General features: G+C 32.6%; 4 protein-coding genes across 5 annotated transcripts; 2 read left to right on the top strand and 2 right to left on the bottom strand.

The window, feature by feature from the left end:
- Window positions 1-546: 546 nt before the first annotated feature.
- LOC108772210 (glutathione S-transferase) lies at window positions 547-9,147 on the bottom strand. 2 transcript variants are annotated; one of them, XM_018537700.1, is made up of 6 exons: window positions 8,929-9,147; window positions 8,697-8,858; window positions 6,222-8,476; window positions 2,148-2,284; window positions 1,283-1,450; window positions 547-1,034 (listed from the first exon to the last, which is right to left on the bottom strand). In XM_018537700.1, exons 1-6 carry the CDS (start codon window positions 9,100-9,102, stop codon window positions 721-723), a joined length of 3,210 nt encoding a protein of 1,069 aa, XP_018393202.1. In that variant the 5' UTR covers window positions 9,103-9,147; the 3' UTR covers window positions 547-720. The 2 variants fall into 2 exon arrangements, with proteins under 2 accessions (XP_018393202.1, XP_018393201.1); XM_018537699.1 differs by lacking the exons at window positions 6,222-8,476; window positions 8,697-8,858; window positions 8,929-9,147 and adding an exon at window positions 3,973-4,101.
- A 73-nt stretch (window positions 9,148-9,220) lies between these two features.
- Arpc3A (Actin-related protein 2/3 complex, subunit 3A) lies at window positions 9,221-10,646 on the top strand. Its single transcript, XM_018537663.1, has 4 exons — window positions 9,221-9,480; window positions 9,976-10,152; window positions 10,226-10,421; window positions 10,492-10,646. The coding sequence occupies exons 1-4, from the start codon at window positions 9,475-9,477 to the stop codon at window positions 10,644-10,646; spliced, it is 534 nt and encodes a 177-aa protein (XP_018393165.1). The 5' UTR covers window positions 9,221-9,474.
- Window positions 10,647-10,860: 214 nt separating this feature from the next.
- On the bottom strand, window positions 10,861-13,181 carry RpL15 (ribosomal protein L15). Its single transcript, XM_018537597.1, has 5 exons — window positions 13,128-13,181; window positions 12,586-12,766; window positions 11,830-11,966; window positions 11,377-11,487; window positions 10,861-11,113 (listed from the first exon to the last, which is right to left on the bottom strand). Exons 2-5 carry the CDS (start codon window positions 12,755-12,757, stop codon window positions 10,919-10,921), a joined length of 615 nt encoding a protein of 204 aa, XP_018393099.1. The 5' UTR covers window positions 12,758-12,766; window positions 13,128-13,181; the 3' UTR covers window positions 10,861-10,918.
- Window positions 13,182-15,405: 2,224 nt separating this feature from the next.
- Window positions 15,406-18,783, top strand: LOC108772136 (uncharacterized). The gene is made up of 4 exons (XM_018537595.1): window positions 15,406-15,724; window positions 16,199-16,380; window positions 17,214-17,582; window positions 18,119-18,783. The coding sequence occupies exons 1-4, from the start codon at window positions 15,406-15,408 to the stop codon at window positions 18,350-18,352; spliced, it is 1,104 nt and encodes a 367-aa protein (XP_018393097.1). The 3' UTR covers window positions 18,353-18,783.
- The last annotated feature ends 257 nt before the right edge of the window (window positions 18,784-19,040 follow it).

Genomic DNA, 19,040 nt, shown 5'->3' with positions numbered 1-19,040 from the left:
TGATAGTTTACTTCTGATTAGTCGATTTTCGAAGATTCCCAATCGTTTTTGCCGGTAAATCCGCATTGTTCCATATTATCAATGGTGATTCTACTGATAGTAGAATCAACTGCTCAGCTATTAAATTCTTCTACTATCTCTTTACTGTTTTAACACACCTCCACCTTGTATCATTGAGACACGACTCATTTTCAGGAGAAAACTTTCGAAAGATAAAAATTGCTTGATAAATATAGTCTAAAAAATTTTAAAAGCAAGGACAGTCCAATTTTTCAAATGTGCATTAATCATTCTTAATTATAATACATCATCTCCTGATAATTTTTTATTTAAAATTAGGAATGAAAATGCATTATAAATAAGAAATTAAATAATTGGAAAAGTAAGTTTCGCAAATATAAAAGAAATCAACAAGAAAATAGTAAAAGTAGATTTATTGAAATACAAAATTATATAAAGAAAATAATAGTTTGTTTTTCGAGATTTAATTAGAAACTATCTTATTACAGTTTTAACATTATATGACATACAACAATATGAGTAATATTCAGCCTTCAACGCGTGTTAAAAAAAAATATATATATTCAGTGTATCTCTTAGTTTATGAATCAATCATATATGCCTTCCAAACATAGATATAGACGCGTTTAAAAAAAAAATCAATATTTTATTAATCATTAAGGAACACTGCTGAAAAACCATTTTACAAAATCCACGGAATTATTTCGGATAGACTGATGGCGGACGCTTCTCGAGCCATTTCTTGATAGCCGGTAATTCCTCAACTGTCTTTTGGAGTTGTTTCAGATTCTTATACTTCTCGACGATGTCCTCCTTCATCATGTGATTCAAATATTCCAAAAGACCGACGAAAACGAAATCGGCCCACGTCAAAGAACCACCGACAAAGTAACCGCCATTCTTCTTTACTTGTGCGTCTAAACGCTCCAAATAAAATGGTACTGTTTCCATGGCAGCTTTACGTTTCGCATCTTTAACTGTTTCATTGCTTTCGTAAAAGAAAGCAGCAATATCTAATACAAACAAGGAAAAAGATAAATAAGATAGTGACAATTGTGACAAACAGCTTGAATCCAATATTTGAGTAAATCGAATTTAACGCAAGTATAAAAAATATATTTCTTATATTATCATTGCAAATAGATCTGTTTGTATTATTGAGATATAAAGGCATGAATATCATGATTCAAATTTATTTTAAAACTAAATCTCCCTTTCCGATAAACAAGTCAATATTGTATAAACAGAATATTATACTCACTGGCGCGTACATCATGAATGGTATCGACGGTCGCATCTATTTCCAAAGACTCCCAATCGTTCTTGCCAGCAAGACCACATTGCTTCGCCAAATAACGGCTGATAGCTACGGACTGATCGATTTGCTTTCCATCTACTTCGAGTACGGGTACTTTGCCGAATGGTGTACCTGAAAGATGAAACGAATTTAACATGCTGTTAAAATTGAATAAAATTCATAATAGATATTATGAACGTCTAGCTATCTAGATTATTGTGACAAATTTGTATCTACAGCAAATATCTTTTAAGAACATACATTAAGAACTGTGATAGTTAATAATTATGATTATATAAATATTAACAGTTATGGTAAATATGGTACAGTAAATTATGGTTATATAATTATTACATAATTAAAGTTAAATACACACAATTATATTTTCAATTTTTATATGGCTTTATGTTGAAAAGTTTATGTTTTAAATTCTATTATGTATTAATTGATTGACTAACTTGAATGTCATTAATTAAAAATACATATACACTGTATTTACATTACAATACTGGTTTTCCTATTACAATACGTAATAAAAAAGAAAAGGCTCTATTGTAAAAAAAAATATCAGTTCTGTTTTGTGTATATAAAAAAAAACTAAAGGTAAACGTCTCGTTAAGAATCAAACTGGCATAATCCCAGCATCAAAATATTTTGTATTTAAAAATATTGTAAGGAAGATTAGTCGCCGCTTCAAAAGATAATGTAACGACTATACTTTTAGAGATCTGTTATCTGTTCCTAAATCGGATTTCAAGGATTGAACTGGATTAAATTCGCAACAGGTGAATAGTAATATATACTATTAAGATTAATCAAATGTACATACTTGGCTTAAGTTTTGGCCAATCCTTTCTATCGAAACGTTCATCTTCAAACTCGATGCCAGCATAGTGAAACAGGAAGCGAATTGGCTCAGCCAATGCCGAGACAGGGAAATAAATCAGCTTATAAGAAGGCATGTTGCTAAAAGAAAATACTCATTATGTTTTTCTTTATCGTCATGATTTTAAGAATATAAAAATAATTTTATGCGGATATATATATAATACGCTTTAATATTCTCAGTCTTATTAAAGAAGTTTGTTAAGACTAGTTTCAACTTTAAATTTATTTTTTATCAAAATATATTTTATATTAAATATATATAAATTAAAAGTTAAATACTAGATTTTAATTCTCCTTCTGCAATTTGGGGTTTTTTTTGGTATGAGCGAAATTTCTTCTAAATACTACTGATTTTTGCTCAAATTTCATTTCTCATAAAAACATTTTCATTTGAGTTAAAAAAACTATTATACTTGATAATGTAATAAAGATGATGAAAAACAATTATAAATTTTTTAAAAGTCTAGAATAATAAATAAATAAAAAACATTGTTAAGCTAAACAAAAAAGACTCGAATGAGTAAAACAGAAGGAATAAAAACACAATTACAGACGGAGGGTTAAAATTAATTTTTAATTAATATTACCTTTAAACTAGATATTTAAAGCCAAAATTCAAAACCAATTTTTAATCAATATTGTTGTCCAACCATATTAAGTTAAAATTTTAATTTAAAATCTGAATTGAAATGAAATTGTCATCAGAACAAATTAAAAAAAATTGAATATATAATTATAAAATCATTAATTAAATCATTAATAATTTTATATACTATTTATTAGAAATAAAATTATTATATGCGATGTTGTAACATAATAAATTTTAAATCTGTAAGAGTTCCAATTACGTTATATAATCATTACAAGTCCTATTTTCTTATCATTCTTATCAAACTATATATACACGATTAATCATATTGCACAAAATTTTTTAAACATAGCGTATGTATATTCTTTTTTCAACTTTCATGCTTAAAACACATTATACATAGTAATATCCCAGGTAGAACACATAATGTGTGTGATACCCTAGCCGTAGAACGTCATCATAACTACATTTATCATTTAAGTGAACTTGCAAATGACAAATAGGTCATGATGACGTCCCTATATTATTAACTTATGTTTGACCTGGAATATTACTGCACAATATGTTTTACCTACAAAAGTTGCAAAAAATTCTTGTGCAATATGGTACCATATTTATAGATTGTAGAATGTGAAATCTTTACATATATAGAGTATTCATAGATTGATAATGAAACTGGATAAGAATCCATATAAAAATATGAGCTTTTATTTAAAATATATTTTGCATGAGATAAGAAAATATATGCATATTCGATTATAGTTCTCAGATTTTAAACGATAATTCTCATTAATCATTATTTATAAAATATGCTTTATGAAATAAGATTCTAATCTCGTTATTTCGATTCTAATATTGGCGACGCCATTGTTGAGGCGTTTCCTCTTGTAGTCCTCTATTCGTACTTATATTTTCGCAACAATTTTCGAATGCCATGACTATACCGAATAATTCCCCGAATAGACCTTGGCATTATTATTGCTTCGTCATGGTGATAAAACTAATTCATCCGCTACTATAAGCCGTTAATCCCTATCAATTAGCTGGGCGGTTACCACAAATTTACTTTTGCTCGACATATTAACGTAATATTGCGCACAGTAAGATCTCGGCAGTCTCGAATTAATTAGTGTCGAGTATAAGTCTGAATACGTAAGAATAACAGAATTCTACTTACAATTTAACAAATTCTGCGAAGATGAAAAGGCGTTTATTGTGCAATCACCAACGGCGTCGTAGAATCAGGCCAACCGAATAGACCTCGAAGGTACAACAACGTAGAATTTTTGCCGGCAGCCGGCTAAATTCCTCTATTTATTATCTCCCTACAACTACAGTCCTTGTCCCTACTACCAGTTCGACATCCCCACCGGTCTCCACTCGCAGCCAATAACTGCGTTTGGGAAGCCACACTATCGAGGCTATCGTGTTGCTACCTTTATCATTCATTCATAAAACAAGGATAGATTGATGTAATAGCGCCTAATGGCGCGCTCCTTGAATACAGCCTTTCATTTACAGACGTGACTCACTTTCGAGAGCCAGAAAAACGATTAAATATAAACAAGCAAAAATTGCTTGTAATAATTTAAAAGAAAAATATTTCACGTTCCAATTTTTCAAACATATCATAGCCATTCTTTAAACATCTTTCAAGTATTATTCTATCTTTTACATTGTACTACGTACACATAAAATATGAAACTATATCTATCGTCAAACCGGTCAAACAGCTCGCATCGTGAAAGTGATGCTGGCAAAAATAGACTATGTAATGTATTGTTGAAAAATGGATCAGGAAAATTTGGAAATATCCATTCAAATCTTTTTCATATTCAAACTCAAAAATTATCACCCATATTTATGATATGCTTAATATTTTAAATTAAATGTAACTTGCTTCACAGTAAAGATATTCTTCAAAATATTGAAATATAAAATAAAATTTTATTCTTATTTTCACAAATAAAATATATACATTTAAAAACATTATTTTTTGTTATAATATAAAAAAGAAATTTATGTAAAAAAAAGAAATAATAATTTTAAACAGGAATGGGAAATTACTATATTATCGTTACTTTTGTCATTATATTTTAAAACAATTTAACAAAAAACGTTGCAATTTTGTTATGACATTAACGACAGCGAACTGAAAACTAAGACTAGGAATATCACTTTGAAAAGTGACTTGTCATCATTACGCATATATTGAGAATAGTAGTTCATTTCTTATATGTCGAATCGTTATTTTTAAAAATAACGAAATGATATATTTCAAGTAATGAACTACTTTTTTCTCTCTCTCACAAAAAATAATGTATGATGACAAGTTTTCAAAAGTGACATTTCCAAAATCTTAACTTTTAATTATCATTACTGTCATAAAAAATTGCAACGTCATTACAAAATCGTTGTTTTGAAAAGTAATAGTAAAGATAACGATAAAAATAACTTCCCTGATCTTATATACATATATAAATATATATCAAATGACAATAAATATAACGTCAATTTAGTTGCTGACACGTTTGAATACTTTTAATAAGGGGATATTTTAATTTAAGACAATTCGAAAAATGAATAAGCCGCATAGGTGCAAAATGTATTTATTTTATCATGTTGTATACACGAATTAAATCTTGCTCAATATATGTATATACGTATATGTATTTGTCAGTTATGAAATTTATAAAAATTTTTGACGTAGAATAGAACTCATAAAAATTCATAACTGATAGAACTTTCCCTGATTCAACAGACGAATCATCTACGTAATAATTACATAATAATTACGTATATACAGAAGTAACAATTCAATCATTAAAATATAAAGTTATACGTACACACATATATATATTATATATATACATATATGTATATGTATATTTTTGTATAACAGCTATACAGAATAAAAATATTCTGTCGTATAAAAATTCTGTACGATAAAAATTTCTAATAATCGTAAGATACAAATATACATTCTATACCCATCTTCCCATATTGTGACGTAGGTACAATACAATATACTTATCTTAATGTTTACTGAAAGATAAAGCAGAAATTAACTTGGAAAGAAAAAAGGCACTAGGAGTGATGCACAGATAACTTTACGCAAACGCTGATATTTATCAAGCAAAACTTATTTGTTACAAAAATTATTCTTACATGTCTCAGCTCATTTTTGAGCCTTGTTCAGAGACAATGAAAAATTACATAAATAAAATCCCTTTTTCTTTTCAAGTTAATTTTTAATTGTATGGGAGTTTTTGTTATCAAAGAATTATTATATAATAAAGCAGAAAGATACGTAGCTACACTCGAAATGTAAAATACATCTTGACAAGTATTGTTAAAAAAAAAAGGGACATTTATCACAGTAGTCTTGATTCGCATTTCGCTCGTACGCTTTCCTAAGTGTGAAACATCTGCCCGATGATGGAGAAGTTCCTGACGGCGGAATTTATTTCGGAAATATCAACATTCGGGTGTAGACCCGGTGAAACAACTGTGGTTGCGTTAGTCGCTGCTTGCGCGTTCATTCGATGAATATTATCCACGTAGTCTTTGTTCGCCTGTACATTCAGAGTACTATTAATGACGTTTAGGTGAGTCTGAGGCAGCGTAGTGATAATAGGAGCAACAACTGAAGAAGTGGATGCCATAGAAATGCAGCCAGTGGTCTGAGGGGATTGATTGTAGGAAACCTGTTGCTGTTGCTGTGCATTTTGTACAACCCCCGTCTGATAATTGCTGAATTGCGCTTTGCATTTCTTCTCGTGTACGAATAAACTGCCAGAATGACTATACGCGGTGCCGCAGATCTTACATGCGTATGGCTTCTCGCCTGTGTGCGTAAATCTGTGCTCCTTCAAGTACTTCAACCGACGGAACGATTTGCCGCAGGTCTTGCAATGATAATTCGCTTCGCCGGTGTGCGTGGTGATATGAGCCTTGAGGGTGCACGATTTGGCGAACGCAGCGCTGCAGTATTGACAAACAAAAGGCCGATCACCCGTATGAGTCCTCTCATGATTGATGCAATTCGAGTTGGATGTGAAGCCACGACCGCAGTACTTGCACACATGCGGCTTGTAACCCGTATGTGTTCTCATGTGGAACATGAGGCCAGTATTCTGTCGAAACGTTTTGCTGCATATGTGGCATAGAAAACGCTTAAAGTTCGCGTCCTGCTGCTCCTTGGCGCGCTCATGAATTCGCAGATGCTTATGCAGCTTGATCTCCTTCTCGAAGGACTTATTACACTCCTCGCAAGTATACGGCTTTGACTTTTCGTTGCCTTTCTCCTGATCCTTGTACGCGCAATTACACACGGTACCGCAACTCGTGCAGTATTCGTTTTGTCCACCGTGTGTGTTCATTTGATGTTTCAACAAGGACTTCTTCGTGTCGTATGATTTTCCGCAGATTCTACATGGAAACCCCTTGCCCTCGTTGTCAGAATCCAATTCCTCTCTTATCCAAGTGTTTATCAGCTTGATGGCCGACTTATCATCAGGTGGCTTCTGCGGCTCTAAACAAATCTTGGTTTCATCATGACCGTACCGATCCATGTGGCTCTTCAACCTATCTTGTCGAAAGAACTTCATGTTGCAAACGTTGCAAACATATTTCTTCTCATCGTGTATTAGTAGATGACGTTGAAGCGACCTTTCCGTACGATAACTCTTGCTACAATGTTTGCAGTTGAAGAGCGACGCGTCATCAAAAGGCTCTGTCTTGTCATCGCTGGAATCACTGTTCACTAAATCCGAATCTCTTAGTTCCACTTTTGTATTGTTACGTTTTCGCAGCTCTCTTGTACTACCGTCGTTTTCACTTTGAAATTGTTCATCATGTGCCACTTCTTCGTCTTCGTCCAACGTAAGCGACATTTCGAAAGACTCTGGATTATTTTCCAATCTTCTTTTGTCCCGTATTTCTTTCAGTATAGAGAAAACGTCCTTAGGATATGCCTTCTTGTGAGTATTCAGATGCCTGACCATAGTGTCGATCTTTCTGAAACTCTTGTTGCAGATTTTGCATAACACTGGTTTTGGCTTCTCCTTTGTTCTGTGCAGATTAATGTGTTTATGTAATTTATCCAGACAGAAGAATTGCTTATCACAGCTATCGCATTTGAACTTTTTATCGTTATGAGTCAATGTGTGTCTATCTAAAGACTTTTTACTGGAATAAAATCTATCACATTTTTGACATTTATATTGTAACTCCAGTTCGGACGCTCTGTTCATCCTGCTGTGGACATTTCTCACCTTTGTTTGATACTCGCTATCGCTGCTGTCGCGTTTGACGTTTAAGCTCTTTTTAATGTATCGTCTCTGTCTCTCTTTATAATTTCTCAAATTTTCTATAGAGGTGACTCTTTTAAACATAGTCAATCTTCTCGTTCTACAGTTATTCTCGTTTCTGATTCTATTAGCTATTTTGTCATGTTCTATTTGTTTATATTTATTACCGAAGCCTAAATCTACTTCATTGTTAACTGAAATATCCTGTTTGATTTGATCAAAAGCATCTGGTATTTGTTCTTGTCTTATAACATTTGATTGCATTATACTTTTTTCCATGTTAACTTCATTATCTGTACTTAATTCTATGTTGTCACTCAAATTGATTGCATCCAAGATAAAAGATTGGTCAGTTTGACAACATTGGTCCTGCAAAAAAGAATATGTCAGCCTGAACAGTATTGAAATTATTATTTTAAATAGAAAAAATAAAAAAACTGTATTTTTAATCGCATAAATTATCCAAGTGTTTCAGTTTAAATTTAAACTATTATCAAGTTTATTGTTCCTTTATCTACTTAATCAATTGTTAATTCTAAACCAGTTAGTTACTTATTATTATTTTATTCATATTCAAAAATAAAAGTACTTTTGTAGAAATGCTGGCAATGTTTGTTCTCAAAACTTTTCCATACAACTTCCTGAGTTCTACGTCTGCTTTCTGACACTGTTTCCTCAATTCGTAGGCAACATTGACTTTCATCACACATTCAAGGCAGATACTAGTGGGCAGGCCATCATCCTCCAGAACCTGAATAAGAAAAGAGAGCGACTCGTGCTTTGTATGCAAAATAAATAGAAAGCGCAGGTGGAAAACAAACCTCCACGCCGCAGCATAGTTGCAACTTCTCGGACAATCCAGAAGGGTTCTCCGGATCGTCCCAGTTTCTGCGGAAGATGCATTGGTTGTTGTGATCCACGGTTAGGCAGACGCGGCAGAGGCTGGTGTCTGGATTCATCAACATGCCGCTGTCAATCTGCATGGAGATCGACATGTGCGGACGAGCTTTCTCTCTCCTCTACGTCGTCGTCGTCGTTTCCAAGGGAACGCGAACGCGTTAAACGTTCGTCGAGCGTTTTCACGAGCTCGGCGAGCCTCGGCGCAACATCATCATCGGGAACTCCGTAACACTGGCATACAATCGCACACAAACACACACGTCGTATCGTCACTGCTGTTTCTCTTTTCCTGATGATTGCATCCCTGGACGCGGTAGTTTCATCAGCGCGGTCTGCTGCCGCTTGTTCGAACTAGACTGTTACGGTTTGCTGATCAGCTCGACACAGTTTGACATTTCAAGGCATGTTGTAGTTAACGTGCCTCTGTTTACTCTGTTTTGTTAGAAGACTGTTATTCTATCATCATTATGCCTGTAAGTCCTGACACTTTATGCCAACGCAAGCAAACGATGTTTCAAGATAAACATGCAATGCTAAAGGGCGTCACCCATAACCAAAGTGCAACGTCTCTTCTTTTCCAGCATGGATTTTTGCTATTATTTTTTTTCTTTTTTTATGAAATATCTATAAAATAAAAATTTCTTACTCGTATAGATTATATTATAATTGTAACAATTTTTTAAGACTGAATAATAATGTAGAGCCAGCTTGTTAGACCAAAGTCTATAATCAATATTTATAGTCCGTTCTTATTTTAAGATAGTTTTAAAAGTAATGTCCAAACACACTAATGCTGCCTCCTAATTGATGGTTTGACATTTTAAGTATTTAAGACAGACTTAAGAATTTACTATAAATAGAAATAGACTATAAATATCAGTCTATAACAATCTGATTAGATTAGTCATCTGTCTTGTTTGTAATATCTCAAATATTTCATACCTTATACATTGCTTATAATATTTTAGGCGTATCACTCAAGTTTCACAAAGAGCCATGGTACTATTGGAAACATGGCATTGCTGCCAATCAAAACCACATTCAGGGGTCCTGCACCTCCTTTCAACAACAAAGAACAAGACATCATTGATGAGGCATTATATTTCTTCAAAGCAAATGTATTTTTTAGGACATATGAAATTAAGGTATTTAAAAGTCCGATTCTATCATGAGAGGAGATATAATTCCTATATATGTCAAGTTGTACTTTCATTTCAGAGCGAGGCTGACAGAGTTTTAATTTACATCACTTTATTCATTACCGAATGTCTGAAGAAGCTACAAAAGTGTGCGACTCAATCACATGCTATGAATGAGATGTTTTCCCTTGCTATCTCTAAATTTGATATCCCTGGTGATTCTGGCTTTCCATTGAATTCTGTATATGCCAAACCAAGCAGTCCTGCTGAAGCTGGTAAATACCAAACGCATAATTTGGAAATTAACAACTGATATATTCTATAATATATCACTTCCAATTTTAGATCTCATGAGACAATATCTTCATCAGATTAGGCAGGAAACGGCTGTTAGAATTGTTGAAAAAGTATATGGCGAGGATGGGAAGCCGAGTAAATGGTGGCTCTGTTTTGCGAAAAAGAAATTCATGGACAAATCATTATCTGGACCCGGTCAATGAGTTATTTCCTTTACGTTGTTTTAAAAATATACATAATTAAAAAATAAATCGGTTATAAAAATTATTTTTATTTGCTGTTTTTTCGTTATATTTCCTGCTTTGGATTTTTTAATTAAGATTTCATGGGTACAGAAAAGGAAATTAAAGAATCTAAAATTTTACAAGTTTTAAGAAAGAGATATTTATTTTTTTTACAGGATACGTCACGATATTGATACCAAGTAAGCAATAAAATGATGTATCTTGTAATGTACAAATTACAAACAAAATAATTATCGCTTTCTGCGGAGAGACAGTGTGTTTCGTCTCTTCCAGGCTGCACGGCGCGAACCACCAATCGTTTGCGAATAGCGATGTCCTTTACCCAATCCACGAGAGCTTCTGCCAGCGGAGGTCTTACCGCGAAGCTCACGGTGCTTATGTACCGCATTGCAGACCCAATTTACCTTAGGATCATTACGAATTGCCTGGAATGAAATCAGGAAACGTTAAAAGTATACACGACGAACAGATCTCTAAAAAATAATTCTTAAAATTTATGTTGTGTTCAGACATCCAAGGAAGATAAAGAATCATGGATCATTCATTGGTAATATAAAATGTCATCATATTATCAAATAAAAGAAAGTATTATATATCGCATATAATAATAATGTTAATAATAAGAATGATAAAACAATCATTTTGCTTTCCAAGCGAATGAAAGCTATAAATTAGTTTTGAATATTACCTTGTGAGCAGGATCGATCAGAATAACTTCATAATATTTGTACGAAGAGTCTTGAGCTACCCAGTAACTGTTAAGCACTCGCAATCCACCGCAACGGCGGCCAACGCGTTCCTGCAAGGAAACATTGTTAGTAAAAAGTCCCAGCAAAAAAGACTGATAACTATTAAATTAATAACAATTTCAGACATCCAAGGAAGAAAAAGAATCAATGTTGTTCATTATTAACAAATCTATCATCATTTTTGGAAGTATACAAATATAAAATTTAAAAAAGATGGTGTTTTAATTAATATTAATAAAAAGTTATAATTTCTGTAATTAAAATGTCTGTAATCAGAAAGTACAACTGCTTCCCCATTTTAAAGTAAGAGTGGTGCATGGTACAATTCATCATACATGATTTCTAAGATCATGTTTTTATGTTATTTAATTTTTTGTATTCAAATATCTCACCTCAGCAACTGACTGCAATTTCCTGGTTGGTTTCAACTGATTGACACCATGGCTCTTGGGCTTGCCATAAGTTGCACCCTTAGGAACTGGACGCTTGCGTCCACCACGGCGTACACGAATTCTGAAGATAACAAAACCTGTACAAAAATAAAATTTTGTGTTTATTCTCTATTTAAGATCAAATATTCATAAAATAAATTTACCAAATATATCAGTAGACATAGTAGGTATAATTCTCCCCACAAAACTGTCAGAGTGGTGCAAGTACAAATCATCATTTAATTTTCACTTAGAATCATGCAAAATTGCATATATTCTGCTATCAGCCGTAATAAGGCAATTATAACAATATCGTTATTATATTATGTGTTAAAGAATTACTTATTAGTTCAAGTGTAAACTAAAATTTACTAGCTGTGAAAAATATACTCAATTTTTATAAAATAAGTATACAAGATATTCAAATCTAAAAGATACAATATAGTTTAACAAAATCATATATCTCTCTGTCATAAATTATGAGAATATGCATTAGCTGGTATTCACAATCCATTCATATTTACATTTTTTTTTAACTGAACTCTGCATGATTTATCTATCCTCTTTTTTGCACATTAGAGAAAAAGAGAGAAGATGAAATACAAATTCAATTTAAAAAAAAAGAAAGAACAAGCGTTTTAACTTTGAATATTTGAATATTCTCAAATTGATATTTTTCTATGGGCATGTTTTCTATCTGGCAGAGGTAATGCATACCTTGCTTGGCTTTGTAACCCAAACGACGGGCCTTGTCTGGTCTAGATGGTCTAGGAGCACGGTGCATCTTTGTTAACTGGCGGTACTGCCAGCATCTGATGCGCAGCAAGAAGCGGAGCACATCGCTTTGCTTCTTGCGATATAGCTCCTGCATATACTTATATGCACCCATCGCGGATCCCTAGATACAAGTAATAAATAAGATGATTAAACAATATTATTATTTATGATTTGTATAAAAATTTCTTATAAACAATTCCTTCTTTTTCTAATAAAAGTGTATGCATTTAAATCGTTATTTTCGTCGGAGATTCGCTTCGCGAAGTTTATTCAAAGGAGAGAAACGTGGAGCATGAGTGCGGCAGGTATCCTCGAGGTTAGCGTTTCCATCGCGATGACTACGATAGATCAATGAGAAGGTCTATGAAAAATATGAGAGACTTCCGAATTAGGAAGTTTGATGAACAATCTGCCCATATTCCGACGCTAATAAAATCAAGGATGGTTATAATAAAATACGATTTACACCACATATCACTCACCCCACGCGAAATATAACGGAAGGAAAGGATCAGCTCTTTCTTGCTGAGGGAGCCACTCTCTCACTTAATTAAGATGGCGCGTTCCCACGTCACGCTCAGAGACCTCTGAGATGCGGGACGAGAATCGCTAAAACAAGCATCCGTCGATATCCGGAACAAAAAAGATAGCAGAATACGAAATATCTATATATTATACATATTTTTTTCATATTCTTTAATTTGTATAAAAATAAATCGTTATTTAAAAATAAATTATCATTTATAGATATATGTTCAGACAGTGCAGGAACAAAAAACAGATCCTGGATATCCAAAAAGAATTGTGACACCGAATATTTGATACAAATTCCCCAAAATTCTTGAAAAAAAGAAAATGCGAGAAAAAAATAGCGATAATAAATAATTATCTGTAGAACTGTAGAATTTTTTCAATACAGTTTCAACGTATAATCAAAATTTAATATTAATAAATTTGACATGAACAATAATGTCTTTTGTCGATCAACTTGAGGTAAGCTTATTGAGTATTTAATTTTTACTGTTTTATCAAATTTTATAATTTTTAAAAAAAATTTTTTAATGTAATTTATAATTCTTGATTATATAATTCACAGACATACTCAATTATTCGAACTAATGTACATACTTTCACGTGAAGAAGTGATAGTCTTGCCTCAGATTGGTTGTATATATTACATACTGCGGGACAATATCATTGTTTGCAACTCTGAGTAATTTTTAATTTATATTGTATTGTCGCTGATGATGATCCAAAACGAAGGATCGAAACGTTCGACATAATATCTATGTTATAGATTTTAAGATTATATTTTTACGCACTGCTAACAGCGTTGACTCTTAATAGCCTTTGTATTTACTTAAATTTTTTGTATTGTTTTTGAAACATTTAAGAGTCTATAATTCAATTATATTATTAATTTATTAATTTTTTATGAACAATAACATTTTAGTATTTTTCAGTGACAAATTTATTTTGATCATCAACACAAACCGCTGTACAATGAAAAAACCACATAAAACTGGACAAAAAAAAGTTCAGTTGAAAAGAATAGAATTCTGCATCAATAATGCAAACTTTCAACATAAAATTTTTACCAGATGTATTGCTGGATATTAACGATAAGCGGCTATTATGGTCGGATAATAAAAAAAGGACCGATACTGCAGGTATCTATTTTAAATATCCGATGCATCCTGAATTTCAAATGGCATAAAATATATGCTTATAATTGATTATCAATTATTGAATTCATTAACTTATTATTTATAAACAACTTAGTTTATATACATATAAATTTTACATCGAATGTCTTTTAAAAACACAACTTATTTGTATAAAGGGCAAATAAGAGTAAATAACAAAATCACCGCAGTTCTAAGTGCGTTACAATAATTTAATGTTCAAAAAACTATTCCAAGTTCCGGACGTTTCGACTTCCAGTCATCTTCAGCATACAGCAAAATTGATTTAAGCAATGGTCATTTCAAAAAATCCTCTGGTCAGTCAAAAACATGCAAGTCCACCCAAATTTCATTGATTGTTATTTACTCTCATTTGCCCTTTATATAAAAACTTATAATAAATAAGTTATGTTTGAATTTCAAGAGTCCATTCAAACTGTTATTATTTTTTGTCTTTTAAAAATATTTATAGGAGTTTTAATTTTATTAAGTCCATTTTTTTTATATCTCTCACAATTTCTGATACATTTAATTGATGGTAATTTCGATTTTATTCGATTCGTTTAATTTTCTTTCTAGCAAAGAGCAGCCATTGTATCTCTATAATAGCATTTTAATTTTTTTAATAGCAATAATTTTCATCTTTTTTACAACTCTAAATAAAACAGAAAGTATCTCAGCCAGAAATAATTGATCAATCAACGTCAAATTGATATTGATTTAGCGTCGATCAACATCTATTTGACATATCGATCGACCAATTATTAATTCGAATAAAATATACGTTTATTCGATGTATACATACATTGAAAATAAATAAATAAATAAATTATATATGAGAACTATATAAGTATTATTGTGCGATAAAAATTTATGCGTTTACACATTTACTTTTACACCTGTTTACACCCTCCACGGAAGATTCCGCGGCGACGAAACGGCGCGGTCGCAATATCGAGCGACCCGGTGACCTCTGCGACTGGTGGAATTGATTATTTTTAGGTGAGAGAGTGAATCCCCCCTTTGAAATGTACGTAACGTTAGTTAGACATAACGTCCGACTAAGTAGTCCATCATGGAGAGTCGCTCAGGTAGCATAAAGGACCCAATGTACTATCCGGAAAATGACGGTACGTCGAGTGGTGGTGGCGAACAAGACAAGAGTCAACGCAGCTCGCTTGGCAGCCAGGAGATCAGCCTGGACGACAACAATGCGCTCAAGGTACCGCGCAAATTCATCACCAACTGGCGACAGGCGTGCGATCGTACGCGAGATCGGACCAAGGACCTTCTGAAAAGATGGAGAACGACCAGCAGCAACGTTGACGAGCTCGCCGTCGCACCTGTCGTCGCCCCCGGACTGGAACAGCCCAGTTGGAGCGTGCACGTCTGGAGTGAGTCTGGAATGAGTCTTAATTTGTTAATTTTAATCGTTACTCCATAGATCTGTTATTTTCAGCTAAAGTTCTTGCACAGTTCATCTTTCTTCCTTTTTTTTCCACGAGAGAAAAAGAGAAAAGATGAGCCGTGCAAAAAGTTCAACTAAAAAGAACAGGTCTTATTTTTACTAACGTAGATTAATTTTAGTTTAACTTACTTTTATTTATATTTTTCTAATTTTAAAAGTTAGGACAGGGTAAAAAGTAAAGCTCGCAGCACACAATGTTTATATTTTCTTGCTCGATTGAATGCGTTTTACTAAATTACTAGAAAATTATTATTATTAATATATATATCTAATTGATTTATTTACTAATAATATTGTATTTTAATTATTAATTAATTTATTATCATTGTATTCTTACGTCAATGAGGATTAAATAATCAAAATTAAAATTAATTATACAATTAACTATCATGATCTATAGCGACCTGGGTGAGCCGCTTTCCGAGTGACGACAGCTTGTCTGCCATTGAATTCAGTAAAAGTGGAGGCTCAGAGACCTTAGCCCCCATTCAACGTGATAAATTCACTCACTTTTTTACGTATCTCTTAGACCACGATAGAGATGGTTACATCAACAGGAAGGATTTTTCATTACTTTCCGAGGTAGACTCTGCTTTTAAAAATTTGATTTTTTATTCGTTTTTAAAAAATAAGAGTATAATATTTTTAAAAAACTCAGTTTTTTAATATTAAGGGGTTGCATTAAAAGCCGCTGTTTTTTTTGTATTTGAGCATTAATTTCAATAACAAAAATAACAAAATATATGAATACCTCAATATTAAAGTATTTTCTTTCGGAAGCTATAACTTTTTGCCACTTTTCTGGTAGAAGTTGCATTCCGCGACGAAAGAATAATCTGTCTTTTGAGCAACCCATTTAGCAACCATTCAGTCCATTCAGCAACCCGATTTTTGACTTCGCTATAATTACGGAAGTGTGTATCTTCTAGACCTAGAGCGTATTGCATCAATCGGACAGACGATAATCGCTTGGTGTCAAGTCCAGAGATACGCTGGATGCGGAAGAACCTCCTATTTGAGATCCATCAATGTTTATTTCACAACTATAGCAACATGGGGCCGAGCGTTATCATGGATATGATCAGGAGAAGAATTATCTTTCGACGATTTGATGCAACTAATGATCGTTTTTGCATCAAATTATCATTTAAACGCTCCAATTGTTATCGATAACGCTCGGCGGTGATTGTTTCATTCGGGTTCAACAGCGGCTTTTAATGCAGCCTCTTAATACTTTCTCTTCTATATTTCTATGAAAAAAAGAATAGAAGTCTTTAGTAAAATAACGCACTACAATTGTACATAAGAACCGATATAAAAAAAAATTTTTTTATTTTAAATCTATAATTACATCTAAAAATAAAACCGATAATTGTCGCAACATTTATACAAAAAAATAATTTTTTTTCGGAAAGCGTTTGAGAAGATTTGCTGACTGGTCATGGAACGGTCCAGAGTATCTAAGGCTCCTAGAGATTGAAAATGGATTTGCCGGATTGATCCTTCAGGATAAAAAAGGGCCCGCGGAGCCAGATAAAAAGATCGATCTCGACGTCTGGTTATCCTGGTGGGCGCAGATCATCGCACCGCCGGACGGTGCTAGTTATAACGATATGCCGTTTTGGATCAAAGTAATGCCCAGAGTGTTTTTCCTCGCCATAAATAGCTCTGGAAGCGGGATGATCAGTAAGAGGGAACTCGCGGCCTTTTATGGTTCCGTGGTCGGCTTGGACACCGACAGGATAAACAAATGCCTGGATATTGCATACAATTCTATGACTTCGGTTAGTTAGATTTTTGAAATAATTTCGTAAGGAATTAAAATTGTAATTTGATGCGACTAAATTTTTTATCTGGATCAAGCAAATATATTTTTTTGAATTTTTGATAACGAGAGCTTAAAGGAATAAAAATAGATTACAATTTAGAGGATTAAGAAAAGTTATAACTTTAGGATGTAAAAAATCTTATACACAGTCTACAATAAACTATTAATCTATAGATCCACAACCTTGCTTTCATCTAGATCCGCAACCTTGTTTTAAAAGGCCGTAAACTATAAAGCTGTAAGAAATTGATCAATCACAGTTGAATATGAGAAAAATAATCGATTATGATCGGTCAATTTCTTACTAGCTTGATGTTTTTCGATTTCTTAAGGTAAGATTGTGAACCTAGACTAAAAGCATTATTACAAAAAGTACATTAAAAATTATTTTATAATTCTTTATTAAATTTTTATTATAATACTTCTTTATAAAAGCAATTAATCCTTAATCAATAAAATTTATTAATAACGATAAAAAAAATTTCGTTTCAGAACGGAGATCATCCTCTTGGCTGGGCACAATATCAATTAGTATTTGCCAATTTCCTGTTTGGCCGCGGCCCGTTTGGACCGGGAGAGCATTTCCTGGGTATGACGGATGCTTGCATAATTCGTGGTAATACCATACCATTCCCCATCGATTATTCCGCAATGAACACACCACGGGACAAATTAGAGGTGTATAGTCCCCATTGCAAGAGCAACAGGCGAAGCGTCGTAGTCTAACGATGAAATCATTGTAAGAAAAGTTCCTCTTAATTAGTGATGCAAAACGTGCACAATCGTCCCTTGAGTGCCTAATACTATGTGTCATATGCTGTACATGTTTGATACAAATTTATTTTAGTCAATTACAAAAAGAACTCGATAGGAAAGAATTGAAGGAAATTATATTGTCCATCTTGCACAAGTATGTACAAAAAGCTCGATAATCTGTTAAGAACATAATTAGTGGTATCACATCCTAATACACTGTTACACTGCCATTTATACCTTATGGGAACATCATCACGGAAAGAATAGATTGGGTGGTTCAGCAAAACTATAGTTTGCTGCACGATCAACTCTTATAATGAAAGAAAGATTTGGTGGTTCAACGAAGAAATTATATTTGCAAGTAATTACAATAAGTTGCCAAAATATTAGGAACAGTGCGATTTTTCTGTTATTTTTATGTATGCAAGTGCTTTTTAGTGAAAATATGGGTTATTAATAAATATAGAAATTCATTTTTATTATTGTTTACTATATATGATAATTTTCATTTATAATGGAACAAGTTTTCTTTATTACATTTACAAAAGTAAACGCTATTTTAGCATGTTTTATTAAAAAATTTTATCTTACATATATGTATATTAGATTGACTTTTATAAAAAATCATTTTTGCGGTATTAAGAGTACTATTTTATTA

The sequence above is a fragment of the Cyphomyrmex costatus genome, unplaced genomic scaffold, assembly GCF_001594065.2.
Source record: "Cyphomyrmex costatus isolate MS0001 unplaced genomic scaffold, Ccosl1.0 scaffold18, whole genome shotgun sequence".
Lineage (NCBI taxonomy): Eukaryota > Metazoa > Arthropoda > Insecta > Hymenoptera > Formicidae > Cyphomyrmex > Cyphomyrmex costatus.
Note: the sequence above shows the minus strand (reverse complement) of the source record. Positions and strands in the feature narration are given on the sequence as shown.

What these genes read in the sequence shown, in the direction of transcription:
- LOC108772210 (XM_018537700.1), bottom strand. Translation starts at nt 9,102, where the DNA reads ATGTCGATCTCCATGCAGATTGACAGCGGCATGTTGATGAATCCAGAC. An exon ending in TTGCCAGCATTTCTACAAAA is followed by an intron (nt 8,477 to 8,696) that starts GTACTTTTATTT and finishes TCTTTTTTGCAG; the next exon opens with GACCAATGTTGTCAAACTGA. An exon ending in TTCTCCATCATCGGGCAGAT is followed by an intron (nt 2,285 to 6,221) that starts GTTTCACACTTA and finishes ATTTTCTTTTAG; the next exon opens with CAACATGCCTTCTTATAAGC.
- Arpc3A (XM_018537663.1), top strand. An exon ending in TTAGGACATATGAAATTAAG is followed by an intron (nt 10,153 to 10,225) that starts GTATTTAAAAGT and finishes CTTTCATTTCAG; the next exon opens with AGCGAGGCTGACAGAGTTTT. An exon ending in AAGCAGTCCTGCTGAAGCTG is followed by an intron (nt 10,422 to 10,491) that starts GTAAATACCAAA and finishes TTCCAATTTTAG; the next exon opens with ATCTCATGAGACAATATCTT.
- LOC108772136 (XM_018537595.1), top strand. Translation starts at nt 15,406, where the DNA reads ATGGAGAGTCGCTCAGGTAGCATAAAGGACCCAATGTACTATCCGGAA. An exon ending in TTGGAGCGTGCACGTCTGGA is followed by an intron (nt 15,725 to 16,198) that starts GTGAGTCTGGAA and finishes CATGATCTATAG; the next exon opens with CGACCTGGGTGAGCCGCTTT. An exon ending in ATTTTTCATTACTTTCCGAG is followed by an intron (nt 16,381 to 17,213) that starts GTAGACTCTGCT and finishes TTTTTCGGAAAG; the next exon opens with CGTTTGAGAAGATTTGCTGA.
- RpL15 (XM_018537597.1), bottom strand. Translation starts at nt 12,757, where the DNA reads ATGGGTGCATATAAGTATATGCAGGAGCTATATCGCAAGAAGCAAAGC. An exon ending in AATTGCAGTCAGTTGCTGAG is followed by an intron (nt 11,488 to 11,829) that starts GTGAGATATTTG and finishes GTTTCCTTGCAG; the next exon opens with GAACGCGTTGGCCGCCGTTG. An exon ending in TGATCGATCCTGCTCACAAG is followed by an intron (nt 11,114 to 11,376) that starts GTAATATTCAAA and finishes ATTTCATTCCAG; the next exon opens with GCAATTCGTAATGATCCTAA.